The sequence below is a fragment of the Pelophylax lessonae genome (genome assembly GCF_965119305.1).
Source record: "Pelophylax lessonae genome assembly, chromosome: 4".
NCBI classification, from domain to species: domain Eukaryota; kingdom Metazoa; phylum Chordata; class Amphibia; order Anura; family Ranidae; genus Pelophylax; species Pelophylax lessonae.
The window spans coordinates 250,743,581-250,769,192 of record NC_138771.1 but is presented as its reverse complement, the minus strand read 5'-3'; the positions used below and the strand labels follow the sequence as shown (position 1 = coordinate 250,769,192).

General features: G+C 40.4%; 1 protein-coding gene across 1 annotated transcript in view; it reads right to left on the bottom strand.

The window, feature by feature from the left end:
* The window catches only part of PAWR (pro-apoptotic WT1 regulator), a 162,199-nt gene that overhangs the window by 14,730 nt on the left and 121,857 nt on the right, over positions 1–25,612 (bottom strand). The window contains exon 4 of the mRNA XM_082254984.1: positions 17,356–17,390. Coding sequence (XP_082111110.1) covers positions 17,356–17,390 — 35 coding nt within the window. The remainder of the gene's footprint in view (positions 1–17,355; positions 17,391–25,612) is intronic.

The window sequence follows — 25,612 nt, the reverse complement described above, 5'->3', positions numbered from 1 at the left end:
CTTGAGGGCCAGAATTGTATGCACCTTGGCTTCCTTCCTGGGAACTGTAAACAGGTTTGAGTAAAACCCCTGAAAATGGTCTGAACTGGAACAATAAACCCTTGAACTAACAGGTCTTAAACCGCCCCAAAAAGACCCTGTAAGCGGTCCGTGGACAGACACAAGTTGGAAGGAAAGAACCTTTCCGGAGGGTAAGAACGAACTTTGATCTTGTAGCCAGACCGTATGACTTTGTTGACCCACTTGTCTTGTACCAGGGAAGTCCACGGGTCCGGAAACCAGTGAAGTTGACCCCCCACCCCCGATACGGGTGAGGGCGCACCTTCATGCTGAAGGAGCCTTGTCCGCAGGTCTGGAGAAGCCTGATCACGACTTGCCAGACCAAGTTCGCTTGGATCATCAGAGGAGGCCCTGAAAGGCTTTGATCCTTTGTCAGTCGCCCCTGAGGGACGAAAAAACTTCTTATGAGCCGAGAAAGATGGCCCGCGTCTACAACGAGGGTCCTTGCTCTTACTAGTCTGCAGAACAAAGGTACTCTTCCCCCCTTTGAGACCCTTAATGATGTCATCCAGGGTAGCTCCAAACAGATGATCTCCTTGAAAAGGAAGATCAGTCAAAGCCTTTTCAGAAGTCTGGTCCACAGACCAGCATTTGAGCCAAAAAATATGCCGCAGGACCACTGCCAAAACAGAGAGCATAGCAACTAGGGGAGCTGCATCCAAAGAGGAATCATAGATAAACTGCAGCCCCAGGACCAACTGATCCGCCAGTTCAGCAAAGGCAGAGGGCAGTTGCTCCCCCTCCAGATCACAGCGTAAAATCATAGTCCACTTGGTAAGAGTTTGCGACATCAGGGCAATGGTGAATACAATCTGACAGGTACCCGCTCTCCCCCTCAAAAAGGTGCCAAATGTGGAAGCGGAAGAAGAGCTGGTAACCTAGTCCCATTTGCAAGTACCAGTAATTGGTCAGCCATTACTCTATACCCTCAAAAGGGTTGATAGGATAAGGGCACCTGGGGGTTAAAATGTTAAGAGGGCTTTAAAACCTCTCACCCTCCACGTGCATCACTTCCTGAGCTCTATCCTGAACCCTACAGACTTTACTACACCCCTGACAAGCTTTGAGGAATACTGTGATGGGGTGGGTGTGGTTCCTAGGACCATCTCCACGACTTATAGCTTATTGACCGTACCCCCTGAATTGCCTGATTTGTCCTGGATCAGGAAGTGGGAGACAGAACTGAACCACTCATTCTCATTAGAACAATGTCAAAAGATGATAGGGTTGGCGTTGGGGACTTCGGTTTGTACTAAAACCCAAGAAACCAACTTTAAAATTCTTACAAGATGATATCACACTCCTAGTGCGTTAAATGACATCTTTCCTGACACATCAGACATGTGCTGGAGATGTCAGGGCACCAGAGGCACGATGCTCCATGTATTCTGGTCTTGTCTGATGCACTTCTGGAACGAAGTTAAACAAATTATCTCACTGTTCACGGAGCGGGTGATCCCAGATGACCCGGCCTTCTTTCTATTACACTTCTCGAACATCCCGGTTAGTACTTACAAAAAGTCAATTATTCGCCATATGTTTAACGCAGCTAGGACATGCATACCCCTTTACTGGAAGAAAACCTCCTCCCCAACAGTAGCTCTTTGGCTCCAAAAAATTGAGGAAATAAATAAAATGGAGAATCTTATTGCGACGGCACAGCACAAAAGCAACAAACATGCAGAGAGACTGAGACTTTGGGATTTGTTTATTGCCTCTAGAAAGGGAATCACCCTGCTTGGTACATAGCTCTATGCCCTGGTAGTTGGGGTTCTTTGGATGTGGCAATATTGCCTGTTGGTGAGACTGTAGATGGAGGCCATCGGCTCTGCAGCTCCCTACCCCTTACCCCCTCCTCCCCTTCTCTCCCCCCTTTTTTTCTCTCCTCTCTCTTCTTCTTCTCCCTCTGTCTCTCCGGTACTTCACTTTCTCCATTTCCCTACCTTCACCTTTCGCTTTATACTCATTTTCTTAAAAAACAAGAAAACATTCTAGAATGGGCATTACTTACTTAATACTTAATTACTTACTTAACTTACTGAATATAATTGAGAAGTTATCCTTTTTTTTTTCCTTCTTTTTTACCTAATGGTGTGATAAAGTTGCAGATCTATCTGTGAGTTGGAAGATGTATGAATATTTGCAAAAAAAAGAAAGAAAAAAAAAAAACCTCCCACCATCTAGGTCCTGGGAAATAATAATTTTGGTTTCGCCGTCTACAATGGGCATTTCCCTGCAGGGTTCTTCGGAGACAAGGCTCTGCACCAAGCAGACCATGGTCCTACATCTCTAAAGCACCTTGCAGCTACTCCGCATGTTGCACTAAGTGGTCTATGGGCAGACAGATGTAAACAGATGTGCATTCTCTTACATCTTCTTACCATTGATCCATCACATTTAGGTTTACATCCACCTGCCAGAAGACTAGCATTCAGCTTCTGTTCAGATCCACCAAAAAAACTGGTAGATTGTGGGAAAGCGGTCTATCTCTCTTCAGAACAATAGTAGTAAACACAATTAATGTTTCAAACTATGATTAAATGTATTAAAAACTCTTCTGTACAGTCTGAAGTGTCTAATCATACAGAAATCATGATTGTGAGAATTTAAATAATAAGTCCACCCTTTAACAAAAAATAATAAATGCAAGTTTTTTTGCAGGTAAAAAAAAATGTGCATTTATTATATATTTGTTTCTGGAGCCTCTAAAGCATTGCACTAGCGATCGGCAGATCGCTGATGCCATGCAGGTCTCCTGCAGACCAGTCAGTGTATCTGTGTGCCTGTATATCCTGTACGGGCAAGCAGATACAATCGGACAGGAAGAGAGAATGAACTACCACAGCTCTCCACAGTGCCGTAGTAGTTCATTGAAAATTACTAGCCGACAGCATCAAAGGCTGCCAGACCTTGTAGGCAGGCCACATTTTTTTAAAACTGTGACAGCTAGTGGGGGGGAATGGATCCCTACTAGCTGTCAGATCAGAAATTCGGGGGGGGGGGGGTTGGTTGGTGCAGGGGCCAGTCAGTTTGTAACATGTTACACCCTGAATATAGGTGTAACATGTAACTTGTTACAAAAGGTGAACTTATCTTTTAGCTGCAACTATTCCAACTGGCAAAATAGTGACTTTAACCACTTTACCACTAGAGCATTTTGCTGTCTTACGTCTGGGCCACTTTTTGCAATTCGGCGCTGTGCGAATTTAACTGACAATTGCGCGGTCATGCGACGCCGTACCCAAACGAAATTTACGTCCTTTTTTTCCCACAAACAGAGCTTTCTTTTGGTGGTGTTTGATCACCTGTGCGATTTTTACTTTTTGCGCTATAAATAAAAAAAGAGCGTTTATTTTGAAAAAATAACAATATTTTTCACATTTTTTTTATATGAAATTCCCCCCAAAAAAGATGTAAAAACCAATTTTTTTTTTAATTTTTGGCCAATTTGTTTTCTGCTACCCATGTTTGGTAAAAAAAAAAATCACAATAAGCGTATTTTGATTGGTTTGCGCAAAAGTTATTGCGTTTACTAACTAAGGGAAAGATTTATGTCATTTTTTGTGTTTTTTTTTTAACGCGTAATGGCGGCGATCTGCGATTTTTTTTGCGGGACTGCGACATTGCGGGGGACAGATCGGACCCTTGACTGACATTTTTGACACTTTTGGGGGTACCAGTGACATTACTGCAGTAATCAGTGCTATAAATATGCACTGTTACTGTAAAAATGACACTGGCAGGGAAGGGGTTAATTTTATTGGAGAGGGAGGGGTTAATGTATGCCTGGTGCTTACGAACGTGTGGGGGGGGGGTGACTGAGTGAGCCAGGGACAGATCGGATGTTCAGCTATGCTGAACACTCCGATCTGTCACTCCCTGTCACTTAGGAGATCCGCCCGCTCTGTTTACACAGGTGGGCGGATCTCCAAACTGGATTCCCCGACGATCGGGGCAGAGCAGCGGCGATCGCCGCTGCTCCTCCCCTGGCCCGACTCCCACTGTGAATGAAAACAGCGGGAGCGCGGCTCCGGCGGCACGCGAGCACCGCCTACAGGGGAGGAGTCTAGCGACGTAGGTCTACGTCGCTAGACGATAACGAGCCACTGTGCCGCAGTAGCAGCACAGTGGCTAGTGCTAAAGTGGTTAAGATGGGGTGTACAAAATACCACTGTACAACATTTGAATTTTACAGACCTGAAGAGTTTATATGGGGGGGCTTGGTGCAGGGGCCAGTCCGTTTGTAACATGTTACACCTTGAATATAGGTGTAACGTGTAACTTGTTACAAAAGGTGAACTTATCTTTTAACTGCAAGTATTCCAACTGGCAAAATAGTGACTTGCAGATGGGGTGTACAAAACACCACTGTACAACATTTGAATTTTACAGACCTGAAGAGTTTATATGATTGAGACAGTGTTAATGTTAAGCTTTCACACGGTACAAAATAGGGGACAGCCAAGGGAAACAATTTACATGCTGGTCAACTACTAGTCACTACTGGGGACTGTACATTGTCTAATACCATTATCACTGTAATTGTATGTTTTTAAAAGTTTTATCGCATTGGACAGATTCTGAACTTAAATGTCTGGCAACGAGATAATAAAATAAAGTCAAAGAATATTTTCCCACGTGTAGTTCTTGGCACTCAATATTATGTTGGCCTGTAACATAACTGAGCTAAAAGAGTAAAACATAGATTTCATGTAAAATATGAATTATGTGTATTTCAGAGAAAACCCTTGTTTTGTTAAAAAGCCTCAGAGGCAAATGTTCACAGCAGTGAATATTTACAGGGCACACTTTTATGGCTGTAAGGGAGCCAGACATTTTACTGGCCAAATCTCACAAGATGCCTTCCTGCCTCCTTAAAACAAGTGATGGGGTCATTGTTCACTGTGTTTACACATATGAATTAACCCCATAGAAAGTCTGTAAATCCAATGAACATGATTCCAAGATGAACTTACATATTTAATTTTATTGGTAGCAAATATGGTAATTATATTGAAGGTCTAGACGAGTGATGGAGAACCTTGGCATCCCAGATGTTTTGGAACTACATTTTCTATGATGCTCAACTACACCGCAGAGTGCAATTGCATCATGGGAGATGTAGTTCCAAAACATCTGGGGTGCCAAGGTTCTCCATCACTGGTCTAGGGCATGTGGATTTCAGATACATTAAATGTGAAAATAAACCTCTATGCAGATGCTGAGAAGCTTTGAATATGAACCTCTACCGCATAATAGGTTTTCAATAAGCTAAGCATAGGTTACCCTAGTAATTCCTAAACCAATATTTATAAACTACAGTACTAATGTGTTACAAGTTCCAGATTTCTTTACAGGCAAAATGTTTAGTTTGCAACCCTGTGTCCGATGAACACAACTGTGCAAGTGTTTGGATGTCTTGAAAACATGGCCTGCCAAGCTGGCCACCTCCACACAAAGACATAGGCACTGTAAGACAGTAGCAGAGAAAAAATATCATCTGCAGGGATATCACAAGCATTACCAGCATACCTCCCAACATTTTGAGGTGGTAACAAGGGACACCTATTAGCAAAAGTATGTAGGCATAAGGAATCCCCCCCCCCCCTCCCAGTATGCCCCCTTAAAGGAGAATTATACAAAAAAAATCAGTTAAACCCACAAGTGATTTTTTTAACAATATTATTGCTTTGTATCGCCTTTTGCCATTTACAAATGCAGCAATTTAGAAATTGGATGAAAGCTTTAGCACTGTGAAACACTTTTTATTATATTTTTTATTTATTTTTGAAGATAACATACAAGTAAACAAGGGACAAAAAGCCCCTAATGATTTGAACAATACATATACAACAAAAGAATAAAGCACAAATGAGAAACAAAACATAGTGCAAATAACCGTAGTATCAAGACATGTACATAAATAAAAAGAAAGAAAAGGAAGGGGGGAATGACAAGCAGCAGAGAAGCAAGCAACGTGTAACATTTCCTGTGATAGGTGCAAGGAGCATACCCCTGGAGGGGGAAGAACAATCTAACCAGTAGTACCAGCAAGAAACAGTGCAAAAGCCCTGGGTCAAAGCCAGGCTCAGGTCTCATAACGGAAGTGATAGGTGCGGTAGAGTTTCAGCAAAATGGAGAGGACCGAGAAAAATTAGTCAGTATTAAGGTCAAGAAGGTCCCAACTTTTCCAAATTACATTAAACCGAGGATCATCATCATGAACTGTAGCCATTAAAAATTCCTTCCTCCGGATCTCCGCCACCAGTCAGAGAAGAAGAGATCTATCAGGGGCCTCCATTGACAACCAACAGAGCGGAATGGCTCTCCTGGCGGCCAAGAGACTGTGAAACACTTTTTGAAAGATAGATAAATAGTGCATTTTTTATGCAACTATATTGAGAAGACCAAAATCAGGGACAAACGAGGAGGAAAGAGGGACAGAGGGATATTGCTACAAATCAGGGACAGTCCCTCCAAATCAGGGACAGTTGGGAGCTATGTTACCAGTCCTTTGTCCACTACTTACCTTTTTTGGTACAGCTTAAACAGTTCAGGTCGTCTTTAGGTAAAGCACATTGAATGTTAGCTTTCGCAGTCGTCACATACCTCTTTGCAGATAAGCTGACAATGACTTGTGAGTAACTTTTATCTAGGGGGTCACATTCTATGTCTAGGTAAGCTAACAATCAGAAGTTTACATCACTGTGTTACTCATATATTACTAGAATATCAGAAGGGTAGGTTAAAAAAAAAATGTCAAAGAAACCAGCTGAGGCTGAGCTCATACTTTAGTATGGTGATAAGGACCTTTTCTAGGAATTCATGTTCTGTGTCAGTGACTTAGAACAAATAAAGCTAGTAGGACAGCAGGAATTTAAGACAACTAGCATATTTCGCTCATAACAGATTTTATAGCTTCTTCCTGAAAGGATAGATTTAAAGTGAGCCTGTTAGAGTTAAACTATCTGTAAAAAGCTAGAACTGTATAAGAAGAAGTTAAATCCTTTTCTTGCTGCCTGCACAGTTGATTGCTGCTCCAATCTGTAGAAATGACAACCAAAAGTCTACTGGGAAACCAACATACCAGTAGTTTCAATCTCCTGGTCAGTGGGAAAGATAAGTTTTAACCCTTTTCTGTTACAGGTATGTTTTTTTATGGATCATTTTACTTCTAGGCATATTTCTTTAACATTGTAAGGTTATGGGTGGAGCAGGTTGAAGCCGGTTTACACTGAAGTGTTGGGTTATGCTTAGAAATGTGGACTGGGGTAACACAGTCAGATAGAATTCAAACATAATGAGTCAGGCATAAAACAGAGAAAGTATGTAAAGAATGTACATAAGGTTTGTGAGTAATGCTGGCCATAAATGGATTGAAATTAAGCCTGTTCAACAGGGACTGGGTGAATTTTGATCCATCTATGGCCATTTCAGCTCAACAGAAGTCGATATAATGATCAACTTCTATCAAATGGGGCTGTTCTATTGAATCAGTGGCTACAGCCAATCACCTGCAGCGCTGATCAGTGTATTCAGACAACGCAAGAATCGCTGCTATAAGGATACAATAGCGCAGTAGAAAGCATTCCTCCATCCTCCTTGGTTGTGTGAATGGGGGAATTTTTTTTTTTTTTTTTTTAATATCAGCCCCCTGGGTGCTGGAAAAAAACCAATCATCTATGTCTTAACAATCAATATGAAGACAGGAAAGATTGTAAGTAAGTAATCATATGTTCATGCTGAAATTCTTTTTTGAATTTAGGAAAACATTCTTATTAAAGATTTAATATAAAGACAAAGAACAGTGATCACTCATGGACTAAGGAATACTAGGTAAACTCCTAGGAATAAAAAAGCCCCAAAACTCTGATTGAAGACATGACAGATATTGAAGAAGATGGAAACATTTGGCTTGGGAGGCAAACACAACCAACTTTCCCTTTCATTGTAGGGACAGTTTCCTATCGGCTAAAAAAAAGTGCCCCAAATCATGCTCACTCTTCTATACAAATGGCCAGTCACGCATTGCTATGAGCACAGAGACCCCAGGACTCTGGCTGGGGTGCTCCTGGTCTTTTCGCTTTCTCCTATTTACTCAGACTCTTCCGCAGGGATGATCTCTACTTCTGCATCCCTTTGTTTCTTGTATAGTGAACCTAAGATTTAAGCATCTCATTCACCAGTGCCTAGTACTCTGGTAAAGGCGCACAGATTCTATTTCCTGGTATCCATATTGTTCTTCTGTTACGGCATGATTAATGTGCTCTTTGGCACGCTAAATGTTTTCTTATTCGCCAGAATTTCTCTATTTGATGTACAACTGCTACTGACTTGCATGTCATTGACAACACATTTTTATCTGTATATCTATTTACAGTTACACACAGTTTTCCTTAAAAATGTTCAATAAAAATATATTAAAAGAAAAAAGTGCCCCAAAACAATTTGTGCTGCAGTGGTTGGTCACCATAATGAAAGGTGAGTGTTGTCCAAAAGAAGATGTTTGTGGTTTTTTTGCACTTTGTTAATTGTAAAACACCTTTCATATATATGATAAGGTTCTTCAAAAAATTGTTGGTTTAGACCATTTTATCACTACAAGCCTACATACACATCCTTATTGATTTGGCCCTGATCAGGACTAATATTTCAACAGACTACAGTTTTCTAGTTTTCTGCTACCACTTTCAAATGTTGCAAGAAAAGCCCTAGAATAAAATTCCCTAATGTCAAAAATAAGTGCAAGCTAGATGCCTTATAATCAAAAACAGAGCTTGGCAGACGATTCTGTATATAAATACTATTTCCACTGTGTTAAATATGTGGCTTTCAGACACATTAACATAACAGGAATTTAGGAAACTGAGTTTTACCATATTTAGCATTGGTCCACTCTGGAAAGTTTATAATAATATGTTCAAAGATGCAGTTACTTAAAAGCACAAATATTTGCTAGCAAGTAAAGTTTTTTGTAAGTAAATACAGGTTTTGTTGAAATAAAGATGAAGATGAAGGGAATGAATCTGAGCAAAAAATGAGTACAAAATGCTGCAACCAGCAACATAATTATTTGAAGACGATCTGTTCTCATAGTATGAATTTGACCTAGCATAGGTGACATCCATATAGGTATATACACTATAAAACACAAAAATAGAAACAAAGGAAAAGTTTTCTTGTATCCCATTCCTAAAACTTAGTTTCAAATAGTTAAAGGGTCAATCCATCAAAAATTGATACTGCAGTGAGCGGAGACTTAAAACGACCGCTGTTCTTTGTTTATATCTGGGGGGGGGAGGGGCTATTGGTGAGATCCTTATGTTGACATCCTTTTGTGGCCACTAGGAAGGGGTCCGCAATCCTTATTTTAAATTAAGGAGAATGTGAGAGAGCATGCAAAAGGGGGCAGCAACATCCAAAAAAAAAAAAAAAAAGTGTACCAGAGGCATCCTGCATTTTAGATTTATTCTTTTTAGGAGAAATTTGTAATAGAATTAAAATTCTGAAAAAAAAATTATTTCATAAACTAGTAAACTTGTAAAAAATGAACTACAAAATAAAAATTGCTGAAAAAAACAAATTTTTGTGATGCTTTGGACTTGTAAAAAATACTCTATAATGTAGACTTCTCGTGCAGTTTTTACTGGTCATTATTCTTATTGCAGAAGTACAGCCAAATCACCTTCAAAGCTACCTGTCTAGCATGCCCAACACTGTCCATGGTGCTGATTGTATCCAGCCATCTAATGCATATTTAAATATATTTAAACCATTTCATATAACTTCTAGGGATTAAGTGTTCTAATTGAAATTTTTGAGCTAGACCAGTGTTTCTCAACCTTTTTTCAGTCAGTGCACCCTTTAAAATTCTTCACAATCTCAAGGCACATGGTTTTAAAATGTAAAAAAACGGAACCAACAGTGAAACATCCACACACGTAGGAGACCCAACATTACAGATGATTTATTCTTCCAAAGCAAACATAGCTTTGCACACTAGTACTGACTTTTATTCCAGTTTCTATTGGCGCTTTTCCCCTGCATGGTACGGCTCGGTTTGGCGCTTTTCCACTGCATGGTACCACATGGTACATGTTAGAACGGTTCGGTACGGTTTGGTACAGCGGCGCTTTTCCACGACATGGTACGGCTCGCTTAAACATTACCACCTCAGTTGGGGTTCCAAGCGGGCCGTACCTATACCATGTGCAAAGTGGTAAAATCAGCGCAACTAATAATCTAATAAGTGATGATGCACGGATACAGTGCAAAAGTGACTAGGTGTAAAAATAAGGTGCTATTATTCAATGTAAAGTGGCACAGTGCTAAACACGGTTCACCATCAACCGTAATGTTAAGGTGTGGTGTAAAAGGTGTAAATTAGCAAAAATCAGTGCAACTCATAAATATATGAATAAATATTATACAGCAGCTATACCAAAAAACGTCCTCACTGAAAAGGTGCTATAATATATAAGATGTAAGGGTACAGCGCTATATAAAAGCAATTAATAAAAGATGCCAAATGAACCTTAAAGTGACATGATGCTTATGCAGTATCCATATAGTATACAATAGGTTACATATAGATATCTCACAATATCAAAGGTGCATAAATAAAGAGAGAGGGACAACAATAAAGTGCATAAGAAGTGTTCAAGTCCAATCCAAAAATGTCCCAGTATACTCAAACTCAATATATAAAGTGCTTGGTAGATGTCTCCATCCACAATGTGCTCATAAACACCACCACCACTAGCCATCAGATGGCCTCTCACCTCAAATGTAGGAGAAGCAATAAATCCTTAAGGCCCGTACACACGTACCGATCGTCGGCATACAAACGTAGGCGGACGAAAGATCTGCCGATTGTACGCTTGTTAGTATGGTGCCTCCGACAGCTGTCTGCGCACATTCTGCGGACAAGAGTCTTTCTTGCAAGCATTTAAATTTTTGTATGCCGACACCAGAACGCACGATTGTTCGCCAGTCAGTACAGAATTCTGCCGACAGACCGCAGATTTGCAAGACTGGGCATGCTCAGAAAAGAAAAAACACAGGGAAAGTTAACCATTACATGACATCACTTCTGCAGTCGGCGGACAAAATTCTTGGGCAGTCTTTGCACTTTTCAACAGACACCGACATCCCGGGGAGAAAAGACGAACGTTTGTATGCCGATGATCGGTACGTGTGTACGGGGCTTTAATGAAGGTGGGTCCGGAAAGCTGGATGCCAATCACTGGACTGCTAGTGTCTCGAGCTCAGCACAATCAATTAGCATGCAAAGAAAGGTAGCAAGAGATCTAAGTGCTCTCTGTAAATCAACCCTTTAGGTTACCTGATCGCGGTGTCCTGTGCTCGGATGAAGGCGTGATCTTCCAATGCCGCGCACACACACACACTCACAACAATGGTCTGCCTGTGATTCCGAGCTGTCACTAAGTGCCCGTCCCCCGGTGAGCCGGTCCCGATCGCAGCCCCGTTATCTCTCCGTGCAGATCTCTTCCCTGGAGCACTTGAGCGGATTGTACAGCTTACAGACTAGCCGTGACTCGGCACTGTGCTGATGGCGGGGGGATCTCTGCTGCCAGCCTACACACTAATATCAGCAGAATCCTTCTAGGACGCCCACTGCACCTCCCGACTCTCCCCACCTCATTACCTATACCATATCCCACAATCCTTTGCATGCAGCCTTGATTGTTTGTCACTACTAGCCACTGATTGGTCAGAGAATCGTGTAATACCACCCACTTACTACTTTAGTGGAAAACCCGAGCCGAGTAGAGCCTATACAGTGCTGAAACGTGCCGACTCGTACCACGCAGTGGAAAAGCAAGCTGAGCCGAGCCAAGCAGTGCCGAGTGGAGCCGAGTCGGTACTTGCAGTGGAAAAGTGCCATTAGTTTCTCTCTCTCACTCAGCTAATGTGACCCCAGTGCTGACAGGGAGGGGCAGGGGAGAGGTAAACAAGGCTGATGTGAAGGCGCTCAACATACTTCTTATTAACCAATGACATTATTGGTTGTTAGGATGTCGACGGCTATAAGGTTGTAATGGTGGACAATAAAAAAACCTGTGGCTATGTGAAAATTAAAAGGCAGGCTTGATCCACACGCTGGCTTGTATACAAATTTTGGCCAAGTTTTAGGCATTCTGCCAAGGCACCCCTAAAAAAACCTCAAGGCACCCTGGTTAAAAAAGGCTGAACTAGACGCTTGAAATCTGTATACATTTCCTACATTGGTATAATGGCAGAAATATTTTGAGAAATTAATTTCTCTCCTTATGTCAACTATCCAGGCTACCCCATTAATACACTGTGCTAAATGCTAAATCACTTAAAGCAGAACTTCAGAAAAGGGGGAAGGTACACTCTTCCTCCTCCTCCCTTACATTTGCCACTTTTTTTTGTTGGGGGGGTGGACAGGTGCCTGATTTTGACAGGTACCCGGTCCCCCACTTACGGTCGAACTGTCGCTCCCCCTCCACTACATTACACTGACGGGCAGCAAAACCTTTTAGATATTCCATTGAAAGCTTTGATTGAATTATGAGAGAAAAGCTTTTGTTTTCTGTTTCAAATCTAATCAACTGTGACATGCTATGAGTGAGAAGAAAACACAAACTGGCTCTAAGTTTGTAAAGTATATCTAAAGCCACATTTTTTTGCCTTGGATAAAGCAGAAAATGGTTATAATTCCCATCAGTGCTATTCATTTTTTGCCGTGGAGATACAACTGAAATTGTATCTCTTTCGAAAGGGTTCAATTCCCTTTTTGGGTGATAACCAGAATAAGTGTCCCTGTTGGATAATTTACCCTTCCAGTTCTGGGGACAACTGTTAAAGTTTAATTTCCCCAGTGGTGACACCAAGAGCAATAAAAACAAAGGGTTTAGAACATTTCTCAAGCCATCCAAAAAAAAAAAAAAAAAGGAGGATTTTGGTCATTTTAAGGTTGGAATTTGGTTCATAGCAAAATCTTTTGAATTCACTCAACATTCTGCATAGAACTGGTGATGCCTTTAAAATGCTTGAGCAGTTTTTGAAGAACGTAAGTTGTAGATTAAATTGTATGCATGAACAGCGGGTAAAATAAGTATTGAACACATCACCACTCTTCTAGGTAAATATATTTCTAAAGGTGCTATTGACATGAATTTTTCACCACATGTTGGTAACAACCCATGCAATCCATACATACAAAAACCAAAACAAATAAGTTCAGAAATTAAGTTATGTGTAATAAAATGGAATCACACAGTGAAAAAGTATTGAATACGCTAACTGAAATGTATTTAATACTTTGTACAAAATCTTTTTTTGGTAATGACAGCTTCAAGACAACTCCTGTATGGAGAAACTAGTCCCATGCATTGCTCAGGTGTGATTTTGGCCCATTCTTCCAAAAAAACAGTCCTCAAATCTTGAAGGTTCCGTGGGCCTCTTCTGTGAACTCTGATCTTTAGTTCTTTCCATAGATTTTCTATTGTATTCAAGTCAGTTGATTGGCTGGGCCATTCTAACAGTTTTATTCTTTGTCTTTGAAACCATTGGAGAGTTTCCTTGGCTTTGTGTTTGGGATCATTGTCTTGCTGAAATGTCCACCCTCGTTCATCTTCATTTTCCTAGTAGATGGCAGCAGATTTTTTATCAAGAAAGTCTTGGCACATTTTTCCATTCATTCTTCCTTCAACGGCATGAAGTTTGCCACTACCGTATGTTGAAAAACAGCCCCACACATGTTCCAACCTCCAAATTTCATTATTGGTATGGTGTTTTTGGAGTGATGTGATGTGCCATTTGACCTCCAAACATGGTGTGTATTATGGCATCCAAAGAGTTACGTTTTGGTCTCATCTGAACAGACTATATTCTCGCAGTATCTCAAAGGCTTGTCTAAATGTTATGCAGCAAACCTTAATGAGCTTCAACATGCTTTTTCTTCAGCGATGAAGGCTTGTATGGTGAGCCTGCATACAGGCCATGGCGGTTGAGTGTATTACTTATTGTTTTCTTTGAAACAATTGTACCTGCTAATTCCAGGTTTTTCTGAAGGTGGTCCTCACTTCTCACTTCTGATAATTCTCTTCTTCAGAAATCATGCGAGGAGCACCTGGTCATGGCCGGTTTATGGTGAATTGATGTTCTTTCCACTTCCAGATTATGGCCTCAACAGTGCTTACTGGAACATTCAGAAGTTTAGAAATCCCTCTGTAACCAATGCCATCAATAGGTTTTGCGATCATAAGGTTGCGAAGGTCTTAAGAGAGCTCTTTGCTTTTACCCATCATACGTTTCTTGTGTGACACCTTCTTATAGGTCATCAGTTGAGACTGATCCAGCTGATATTCCTTTGCACAGAAAAGGGGCAGGATTGCTTTCTAATTTATTGATAGATTTCAGCTGATGTATTGGCTTTCCATAGTCTTTTGCACCTCCCTTTTTTCATGTGTTTAATCCTTTTCCCTGTGTCATTCCATTTTATTATACATAACTGCATTTCTGAACCTTTTTGTTTGGGTTGTTACCGACATGTGGTGAACATTTCATGCCCATAGCACCTTTAGAACTATATTTACCATGAAAAATGGTGACGTGTTCAATACTTATTTTACCCGCTGTATATGTACTGAAATTGTCAATGTCTAGCCCAAATTAATGACATTTAGAATATTTAAAGCTTAGCAATTAAAACTTCAACCATTCTATGAAATAATAACATGTGCATTTACCAATCAGAAGTACTTAACATTATGTAATTATAAAAGCAAAGGACTGTAAAGACATGAATCATGGTTTCTGTTATACCATTCTGTAGCAGGTCAGAAAATCTATATTTTTCAGCTCTCAACAAAAGACAAGAAAAAAAAAACAAAAGTGAAAACTCTTCATGAATTAAAAGGCTTACCTTTCAACCTAATTTCACAGTAGCAAGAAGTTCTCTCACAATACAATACATAGACAGTAATGGAAAAATTTCAATCTGTGCTATTACATGCTTCATTTCATAGGGTACACTGCTGCTGGGCTATCCACGACAGGCTCAGAATTAAGTAATACAATCAAATACAATTTGTTCTGTTCCAGCTTACTGAACTATTCACACCTTTCCTTTACAATAGATTTGACAGAACTGATCACATACAAAAATGTATAAGGTCACTTTCACAACCTCTGTATTGACAGCACAATCAAAATTGTGCTTCAGCAAAACTTTTCTATGGCCTAAAACAAATATTCTTCAGGACTCAGTCCTTGCCCAACTACAACCAGTTCCTGAAATTTTATTACAGAAAGTGAACTAGTACAGAAAGTTTGCTGTCTGGAAAGGTTATTTGCCCCAGTGGGGATAAGGAGGTGGTACCTACAAGCCTTGTACGTTGCAACACAAAAGTAATAAAAACAATGACTGGTTATACAAAGGTTTTACATATATTTTGCCCATCAAAAAGTTTCAGCAGTTTCATGGACGCCAAATGAAATAGAGTGGGACGTAGATAAAGTTGGAATCAACGGCATCATCACTGAGAAAGCACCCCCAAGTATCTTAAACCAGTGTTTTTCAACCCTGTTTTCAGTCAAGTCACCCTTTCAAATTATGTACAATTTCAAGGCACCCCACTCTCAAATGTAAAGAACATACCTCATAGTTTTACATATTACGACAACATCCACACACATAGGATGCACACTAGTACTGACTAGTATTCCAATGTTTCTCTTCTTCCTCAGTTTCTCTCCCTCACTCAGCTAATGTGACCTCAGTGTTGATGAAGAAGGGCAGGGGCAAACAAGGATGCGGTGCAGGCACCTGATGTCTTCATGATCAACCAATGACACCATTGTTTTTTTTAGCATGCAGACGACTAGTAGGATTTAATGGTGCACAATGAAAACCCGTGGCTTTGTGTAAAAAAAAAAAAAAAAAAGAAAAGTAGGTCTAAATCTACCTGCTAGGCTTGTATACCTATCATTTTGGGTAATTTTTAGGCATGTTGCCAAGGACGCCTGAAGAAACCTGAAAGTTGAAAAAGGGTGTCCTAGAACAAGAGGCAGATTTGCAAATATGGGGGGACATAAAGCACCTTGGACGTGTGTATATCGCTAGTTAGACAGACTCAGATATTGTGGTAATCCCCAAGAGCATTTGTGGCGGTTAGCTTCAGCTAATTGTAGCGGAGAAATTAGGGGTTTAATAAGACCCCTAATGTCTCGTTCAAGACTTCCATAGTGCTTTTACATAGGGGTTTGTCAGTGTCCTATGTGATAGTAATAAAGTAAAGTAAAGAAAAAAAAAAAGGTTAACAAATAAAAACTTAAATAAAAGCAATAAAAGAACAAACATTTTTTTCTATGCCATATGCGTATAATTAAACATAAATGCACATGTCAGATGCACCTACATTTGAAAATAACGATTGTGTTACTCTATATTAGGTATTTACACACACGTCAGAGTGAATGCAAAAATTCTAAAGCCAGCATTCACAGATAAAGTGAACTAAGGTCTAAAAAAAAAAAAAAACATACCTCCTCCTTCAATGGTCCGAGGCCCCTCTCCAGGACCTTAAAACCGGCTGTTTCTAGATGCTGGGCTGTGGTCTTCCTGATTGGTTAGCGTGGGATTATGGTTATGCGCAGGAGTTTGGTCATCCTGGCACACAGGATCTGTGCCAGAATGTAAACTAAGCTTTCCATGTAGCTCAGTGTACATTCTAAAGAAGACAGCAAGCAGGCAGGTAGGTAGGTAGGTAGGTAGGTTGGTTTATTTTATTGGTGAAGAGACATTGCATGCCTCTTCTGCAATACAGAGCCTGCCTGTTTACAGTTTTTAATTAGAGAATTTAGTTCCCCTTTGACTCTAAACAGATGATCTGTAAAGACCTTTTAATCATCCACTATGGACAATTTTGGGTACTATAGTTTGTTGCTGTTTTTACGGGTGTGTGCAATTTAAGGCTTGACATTCTGTAGTCTATTTACTCAATGTAACTTCATGTTTTATAATTTAACAAAAAAAGGTGCTAATATATGGGCTTGTGTGCACTAAAACGAACTTTACTGTATTTTTCACTGAAAATATTAGCTTAATAAACAGTTGTGCTAATATCGTGAAACATAAAAAATTCCAACTGCTGCCATTTTATTCTTCCGGGTCTTTGTTTTCAGAAAATGTATAATGCTTTTGGGAGTTTTAACTAATCTTCAAAAAATATTTGCACTTTAACGTGTGAAATAAATTGCAAAAATGGCTCTGACATCAAAAGGGTTAAAGTTTAGTCTTACCTCTTATATCTGTTTGGCACGTTCCTTACAGATTCCTAGATAAGACAAAAAAATAAATAAATTGTGAGCAATAAAAATTGCAAAACACTCAGCATATTGTTTACATTTTTGAAAATAGAATGTGATTATTTATAACGGCATATTGCAAAAAGATTTCAATGGCACTGTATTAGGCTTTGTGATTAAATTTATGTGGGTTTAAAGAAGAGCTGAAGAGCCATTTTCTACAGCCAAAACCCCAAGTATGTTGATATCAGCATATACAGAAGAAAATATGAAACCGTTCATCCCATAACCATAATAAAATGAGCACTAAATATATTTGATGTTGAGTGCCTTGCTGAATCATATCCATTTCTCGACCACAATTTAATGCAGCGCATTAGACTTAGCTACATTTAAAAGAAGCATTTTTTTCTACATGTCATGTCACTGACATATGCAAGTCTAAGTCTACTGATTTGTACAAAATCAAAGCATAGGAGGGTGAGGGTCTACAATGTGTGGGATAGCAAGCTGAAAATATGCATTATATACTGTAAAAATACAATGCAATAAAGTGGACCACATAGACAGAACTGTATACCAACGCAAATACCATTTCACTATAAACAGAATAAGGAAAAACGGCATCTGTTTAACCACTTCAGCTCCGAAAGGTTTTATGTCCTTAATGACAAGGCCATTTTTTTTTTGTGAAACGGCACTGTTGCTTTAAATTAAATTGCGCGGTTGTGCGACGCTGTAGCCAATTAAACTTGATATCCTTTTTTCCCCACAAATAGAGCTTTCTTTTAGTGGTACTTGATCACTTCTGCAGTTTTTGTTTTTTGCGCTATAAACAATAAAAAACCACAAGTTTGAAGAAAAAAAAAAAATATTATTTACTTTCTGCTATAAAACATACCCAAGAAAACAAATGTAAAAAATCAATTTTTTCATCAATTTAGGCCAATATGTATTCTGCTACATATTTTTGGTAAAAAAAAAAAAATCCTAATAAGTGTATATTGATTGGTTTGTGTTGTGCAAAAGTTATAGCATCTACAAACTATGGAACAGATTTATGGACTTTTATTTTTTTTATTGTTTTTACTAGTAATGACCATGATCAGAGATTTTTAGCGGGACTGCGACATTGCAGTGGACAAATCTGACACTAAGTGGCACTTTTTGGGGACCAGTGACACCAATACTGCAACACAAGATCTCTCTCTTCCTCTGTGACAGAACAGCGGTGTGCCTTGTTTATATAGGCAGACCGCCATTCTATCATTCTGCCGAATGATCGGCGGGTCCCGACGGCCATCACGGCCATCAGACCCGCTGATTGGCTCCCACTGTGTCCAATCACAGCAGAAGTGGCGCACCCATGTCCCTGACATCTCCTGTGCAAAATCACGTACATGTATGTGATTCTGCGCAGCCGGGCCGCCTTGACGCAGTATGTATGTGGCAGGTGGTCCGGAAGTGGTTAATGTAATCCAAATGACAGCCAGTCAATGATGTGTTGTTCACATGACCTCTCATGACCACCACAAATGACCATGTAGCATTCAATTCCAATTTTCCTGTGGATAGATAGATAATGGACAGTCCACATGCTACATCTGGCATCAGCCCATGAAGGACTCACCCTAATTTCATAAAACTGAACTCCAGGCACTCAAAACTTTAATTTCAATTTTATCCTCAACAATTACAAAGAATAATAATCCACTTTGGGTGCAGCAAATGCCTTTGCAAATCAAGTTAATGTCTTGTAAAATTAGAAATGACATCATCACTGTGATGTAGCATAGCCTTAAGTGCAGAGCTGTTGGGAGGAGCCAAGAAAGCTCCACCCACTGTAGGCAGCCTGCAGAAACCAACAGGAGGGTGGAGAGAAGACCAGTCATCCTGCACTATTTGAGAGAGCAGCACTGACCAGACAAGAAACTCTGGCACAGAGGCAAAGTTTCACACTGAATTACTACTCGTGATTCCAGTAAGAATACACACACCTCTTGTATTTAGACCAGTGTTTCTCAACTCCGGTCCTCAGGGCACACTAACAGGACAGGTTTGCAAAAAAATGAAATACATCACAAGTGATATAATTTGCTGCTCAGTGATTGAAGTGTTCTAGTCTGCATCTCCCCAAAGTAATACTTAAAATCTGGCCTGTTAGTGTGCCCTGAGGGCCGGAGTTGAGAAACACTGATTTAGACAACATTTGCTTATTCTGGAGTTCAGCTTTAATGTTAGTATTCAAACTTGTTGAACATCACAAATCATTCACTTCCTTTTTAATCTTATTGTTCGTATACAGTGGAGAAAACAATCATTTGATCCCCTGCAGATTTTGTAAGTTTGCCCACTTACAAAGAAACGAATGGTCTATAATTTTTTTTATTATAGTTGAGTTTTAAATGATAGATAGAGACCGAATATCATCCAAAAATCCAGAAAAAAAACACATAATACAATTGTTATAAATTGATTTTCAGTTCAGTGAGTAAAATAAGCATTTGAGCCCCAAGCAAAACATGACTTAGTACTGTGGAGAAACACTTATTGGCAAGCACAGATGTTTCTTGTAGTTGGCTACCAGGTTTGCACACATATCAGAAAAAAAAAAAACAAGACTTTACAACCACTTTAAGGTTTCTTGGCTGTCGCTTAGTAACTCAGTTTCAGCTCCCTCCAAAAATTTTCTATAGGATTAACGTCTAGCTAGGCCATTTCATGACCTTAATGCGCTTCTTCTTAAGCAATTCCTTTGTTTCCTTGGTATGTTTTGGGTCATTGTCATTCTGGAAGACTTATCCACGGCCCATCTTCAGTGTTCTGGCTGAGGTAAGAAGGTTGCCATTCAAGATTTTATAATACATGGCTCCGCCCAATGGCCCCTCAATGCGGCAATGTCGGGCTGTACCTTTAGCAGAGAAACAGCCCCAAAGCATGTTTAAACCTCAGTGTTTAACTGTAGGGATGAAGTTCTTAGGGTCAAAGTCAGCATTTTTCTTCCTCCAAACACGGCAAGTCGAGTTATTGCCAAAGAGCTAAATTTTTGTCTCATCTGACCACAACACTTTCTCTGAATCCTTCTCTGAATCATTTAGATGTTCATTGGCAAACTTCAGACGTGTCTGTACATGTGCCTTCTTGAGGAGGGGGACCTTGCGGGTGCTGCAGGATTTCAATCCATGGCGGCGTATTGTGTTACCAATGGCTTGTTTGGGGACTGTGGTTTCAACTGCCTTGAGATCATTTACAAGCTCCTCCTGTGTAGTTCTGGGCTGATCCCTTACTTTTCTCATGATCATCCTTACCCCATGTGGCCAAATTTTGCATGGAGCTCCAGACCAAGGGGATTGATGGTCATTTTGTATTTCTTCCATTTGTAAATAATCGCTCCAACAGTTGTCTCCTTCTCACCGAGCTTCTTAAATTAAAGTCTTGTAGCCCTTTCTAACCTTGTGCAGGTCTACAATCTTGTCCCTGATGTCATTTGACAGCTCTTTGGTCTTGCCCATGATAGTGGGTTTGAATGGAAGAAAGATTCTGTGCTTAGGTGTCTTTTATACACATAAGTTGTGGTTAGGAGCACCTTCTTAAATTGACAGGACTAATCTGTGTACAGCATGAGCATATACTGTAGCCAGTCTGTGGGAGCAAGAATTATTGGTAGTTGGTAGGGGATCAAATACTTCTTTTACTCACTAAACTGCAACTCAATTTATAACATTTGTATCATGTGTTTTTTCTGGATTTTTGATTGATATTCTGTCAATAATTTAAAAAATACACCCATGATATCAATTATAAACCCTTCATTTCTTTGTAAATGGGCAAGCTTACAAAATTTGCAGGGCATCAAAACATTATTTTCCCCACTGTATACCTAGCAATCCAAGGAGGTAAAAAACATCCCATTGTCTTTTCTGAGTGACATTCCAACTACAGTGTCCATAAAGCTATATATTCTAGGGGTGTGCTGTAATATAAAGTAGATTTTGTCAATCCCTCTAATGTAGTCTGCTGTCACTGTTCAGTAACATATAGTAACTCAAGGATATGTTAGCATTTTCTTTAAAGCACTCACGGGCTGAATCCCGCCCACCAGACCATTTTATATGGCCCTCGCACCCAGGGCTTTTTTCAGCCGGAATGTGGTAGAACTGCGTTCTGCCACCACCGACTCTTGCCCTCTGCTCCTTGCGCACCACTGTCACGTGTAAACAAAACAGCCTTCTTTGTTTACAAGGGCAGCTTTCCCCTCAGCAGCTCTCACAGGTCCCTGCTTGCTCACAACAGGGACAAGGGGCATCACGTGGTAAGCTGCACTGTGCCCGGGTACATGCTGACCAATGATCTCACTGCGAGTGAGAGAGAGGTGGAGCCACCTACACTGCCGGGAAGTATTAGAGCTGAGCTGGGTAGGTGAGATGCAAGGAAACCTTTTTTTTTTTTTGGAGGGGGGGTCAAAGCTGAGGAGGGGTAGAAGTGAAATGTGGATAGCCTGTGAGCTGAACCCTGCACTGTGCATAGCACACCCCTAAACACTGCATTCTGTACATAGTGCACCTCATAAGTCTGCGCTCTGTACATAGGGCACATTCCCAAACTCCATACATAACGCACTCGTGGTATTTATTGCCCCTTTAAGATACCTCACTGTGCAATCTGGCCATATCCACCTTTCGATGCGGTTCATTGGGGGCATGGATGTGTTCCTGCACCCATTCTCTGAGTAAATAAATTCATCCAGGGCTTTTTTTTTTTTAGTCTTACAAATACAACCAGCCCTTTGAGGAAAGCCATAATTTCGGGTACGGCCCGCAATGAAATAGAGAGTTTGACACCCCTGCTTTAAACCTATTTACGCAATGAGGTTACATGAATTCATAGTAACCATACTTGTTTTCTGTTTTTACAATTGTAAATGACTGCTGGTTGACACATTAGAAAATCTGATAAAACTTTACATTTAATACTTCTAACAGAATGAAAGAATCTAAGTGCCTGCTGCTGTAACATACACAGTTCTTTTCTTGCTATTATAAGACTAGTATAATGATTCAGGAATCTAGAGATTTTGAAATGCTTTCATGCACATAAAGCATATACGCAATAAGGAGTCTGGTTGGTTATGACCTTTTCCCTATCATTTTTCTAAACACCTATGTAGAAAGAATAAAATATTTCATCCCAAATTACCATTCCTATCTGCAAGCTCTGTTAGAGTCATTCTGTTGGAATCTACTTGTACTGTATACATTTTGGACTGTTCTCTTAGAAGTGTCATTTTGAAGCATGCATTGTATACAGTGTAATGCCACATGAACTCGTGTTCATAATAACAGAAACACATCCTGCCCAAGATATGTTGACATAATGGCTAATATGTTGATTACTGCAGGCTCCAGCGCTTGAATGTATATCTAGACTTTCAGCTTGATGACATTTTCCCTAACACATGTTTCAATAATTTACACAGGAAAAAAAGGGGCTGAGGCAGACAATTTGTGACACAGTTTAATTTGTCTACATTTTTTGCAGAAAGCTAGGAGCCCAAGGCTTTGAGGAGGAAGGCGGCATGTAAGTCTTCTGTTTACTAACCAGAGAGCATGTACAACATCAGATCTCGGCATTCCTGGCATGCCATTCTTTCACAATTAAAAACACATCTTTGAATCTAAATCAGCCTGACTGGGCAATACATTTATCATTTACATAACCTTTAACTATTCTGGCCAAATGTGGAAATTACAGGAGTATAATGCCTAATGGATCACCAACCCTCTCTTAAGAAAAAAAAATGACAAACTTCAGGAATTTAGGGTATGATTGTGAGGTTAGACACACATCTGTTCATACTAGAAATAATAAAATAAGGAATTCATCAATGCACACTGACTTCTGTAATAACTTTAGTTTGCAATTGTTGAAAAAGAAAAATAGGATGGCATGTGATTAGTGATGAGCCGAACATTCCCCAAGTCGGTTCGCACCAGAACATCTTGAATAGGGAAAATGTTCTAGCGAACATGCGAACTCCATTAAAGTCTATGGGACACGAACAAGAAAAATCAAAAGTCCTAATTTTAAAGGCTTAAATGCAAGTTATTGGCCCAAAAAAGTGTATGAGGACCCGGGTACTGCCCTGGGGGACATAAATCAATGCAAACATTTTTTTTTCAAAACAATAGTTTTTACAGGAACAGTGATTTTAATAATGCTTAAAGTGACACACTAAAAATGAAAAATTCCTTTAAATACTGTGCCTGGGGGGCCCCCTTAATGTACCTGTAAAGTGGCGCATTTGTGCAATGTTTGTAGCCTGCTGCAGCAATACTGACATTTCTAAAGGAAAAAATGTAATTTAAACTTGCTCACGGCTGTAATGTATTGTCGGCTCCTGGCAATACAGATAAAAAAAAAAAAAAAAAACATTGAACAAAATTGAAAAAAAAAAAAACCCACCGTGGGGTTCCCCCTAAAATCCATACCAGACCCTTATCAGAGCACACAGCCTGTCTGGCTAGGATAGGGGTGGGGGGCCAGTGAGCACCCCCCCTCCTGAACCATACCAGGGCACATGCCCTCAACATGGGGGGGTGGGTCCTGCCCCCCCACCCCAAAGCACCTTGCCCCCATGTTGATGGGGACAAGGGTCTATCTCCGACAACCATGGGCTGTGGTTGTGGGGGTCTGCGGGGGGAGGGTTATCGGAATCTCCCAGATCCTGGCCCCCCTCCCTATGTGAATGGATATCGGGTACATCGTATCCTTACCCATTCACCAAAAAAAGTGTACAAAAATAATAAAGACAAAAGCCAGTTTTGGAAAAGCCCTTTATTAAAAAATAATAATATAGTGTCCCCCCCGATGATTAGTTACTCAGCCGCCCGCCCGATAAATAGGAAAAAAAGGAAACTCCTGCTTCTCCAGACTTTTCCCGCGCTATGAGCTGTTTTGAGTTTTGACAGCTCTTTTATAGGGATCTGACGTCACGAACCGCATCACAATGCACTGTTCAGGTGCAGTGAATAAATTACATGACATCAGTAATTTATTCACTGTACCTGAGCAGTGCATTATGGGGCGGCTTGTGAAGTCAGATCCCTATAAAAGAGCTGTCAAACTCAAAACAGCTCATACCATGGGAAGCATCCGTAGAAGCAGGAGCTTCTTTTTTTTTTCTATTTTTTGGGGCAACTGATCATCGGGGGACACTATTTTTTTATTTTATAATAAAGGACTTTTCCAAAACTGGGTTTTGTCTTTTTTTTGTACACTTTTACCCGATATCCATTCACATGGGGGGGGTGGGATCTGGGGGCCCCCTTGTTAAAGGGGGCTTCCAGATTCCGATAAGCCTCCCCCCCACAACCACAGCCCACGGTGTCGGGAAGAGATTGCTGTCCCCATCAACATGGGGGCAAGGTGCTTTGGGTGGGAGGGGGCCTTCCCTGCCCCAAAAGCACCCCCCCATGTTGAGGGCAAGTGGCCTGGTATGGCGCAATTGCAAGCCTGGTATTCTGCCAACTATGCCACTGTCAAGCACGTTTAGGCTGAACACACTACCTGCCTAACTAACTTCTATCTCGCCCTACACACAGTGGATGACATAAATGTTAGGGAGAGTGTTTAGTTTAAGCAGACTTAACGGTGGCATAGGTGGCAGGCTTGCAATTAAGATGACTGTGGGTTTGAACCCCCTGGCCAGCAGGTGATTTATTGGACTCAGAAGTCAGAGTCCATGTTAATGCAGGAACTCCAAGTTCCCGCTAAGAAGCCCATTTGTTCGTCATTCGACAACCCCCTCCTCCCACACACGTCAGTAAGCAAGAGGCACACATTTAACCCCTTGATCACCAACAGTGTTAACCCCTTCCCTGCCAGTGTCATTATAACACTAACAGTGCATATTTTTAGCACTGATTACTGTAGTAATGTCACTGGTCCCCCCAAAAGTGTCAAAAATGTCAGTTAGAGGTCCGATCTGTCCGCCGCAATGTCACAGTCCTGCAAAAAAAAAAAAAAACGAAGATCGCCGCCATTACTAGTAAAAAAAAAAAACAATAAAAATGACAAATCTTTCCCGTAGTTAGTAACTTTTGCGCAAACCAATCAAAATACGCTTATTGCAATTTTTTTTTACCAAAAATATGTAGCAGAAAACAAATTGGCCTAAAATGTTAAAACATTTTGATTTGTAAATTTTGGGGGGGGAATGTTATATATCAGAATGTGAAAAATATATATTTTT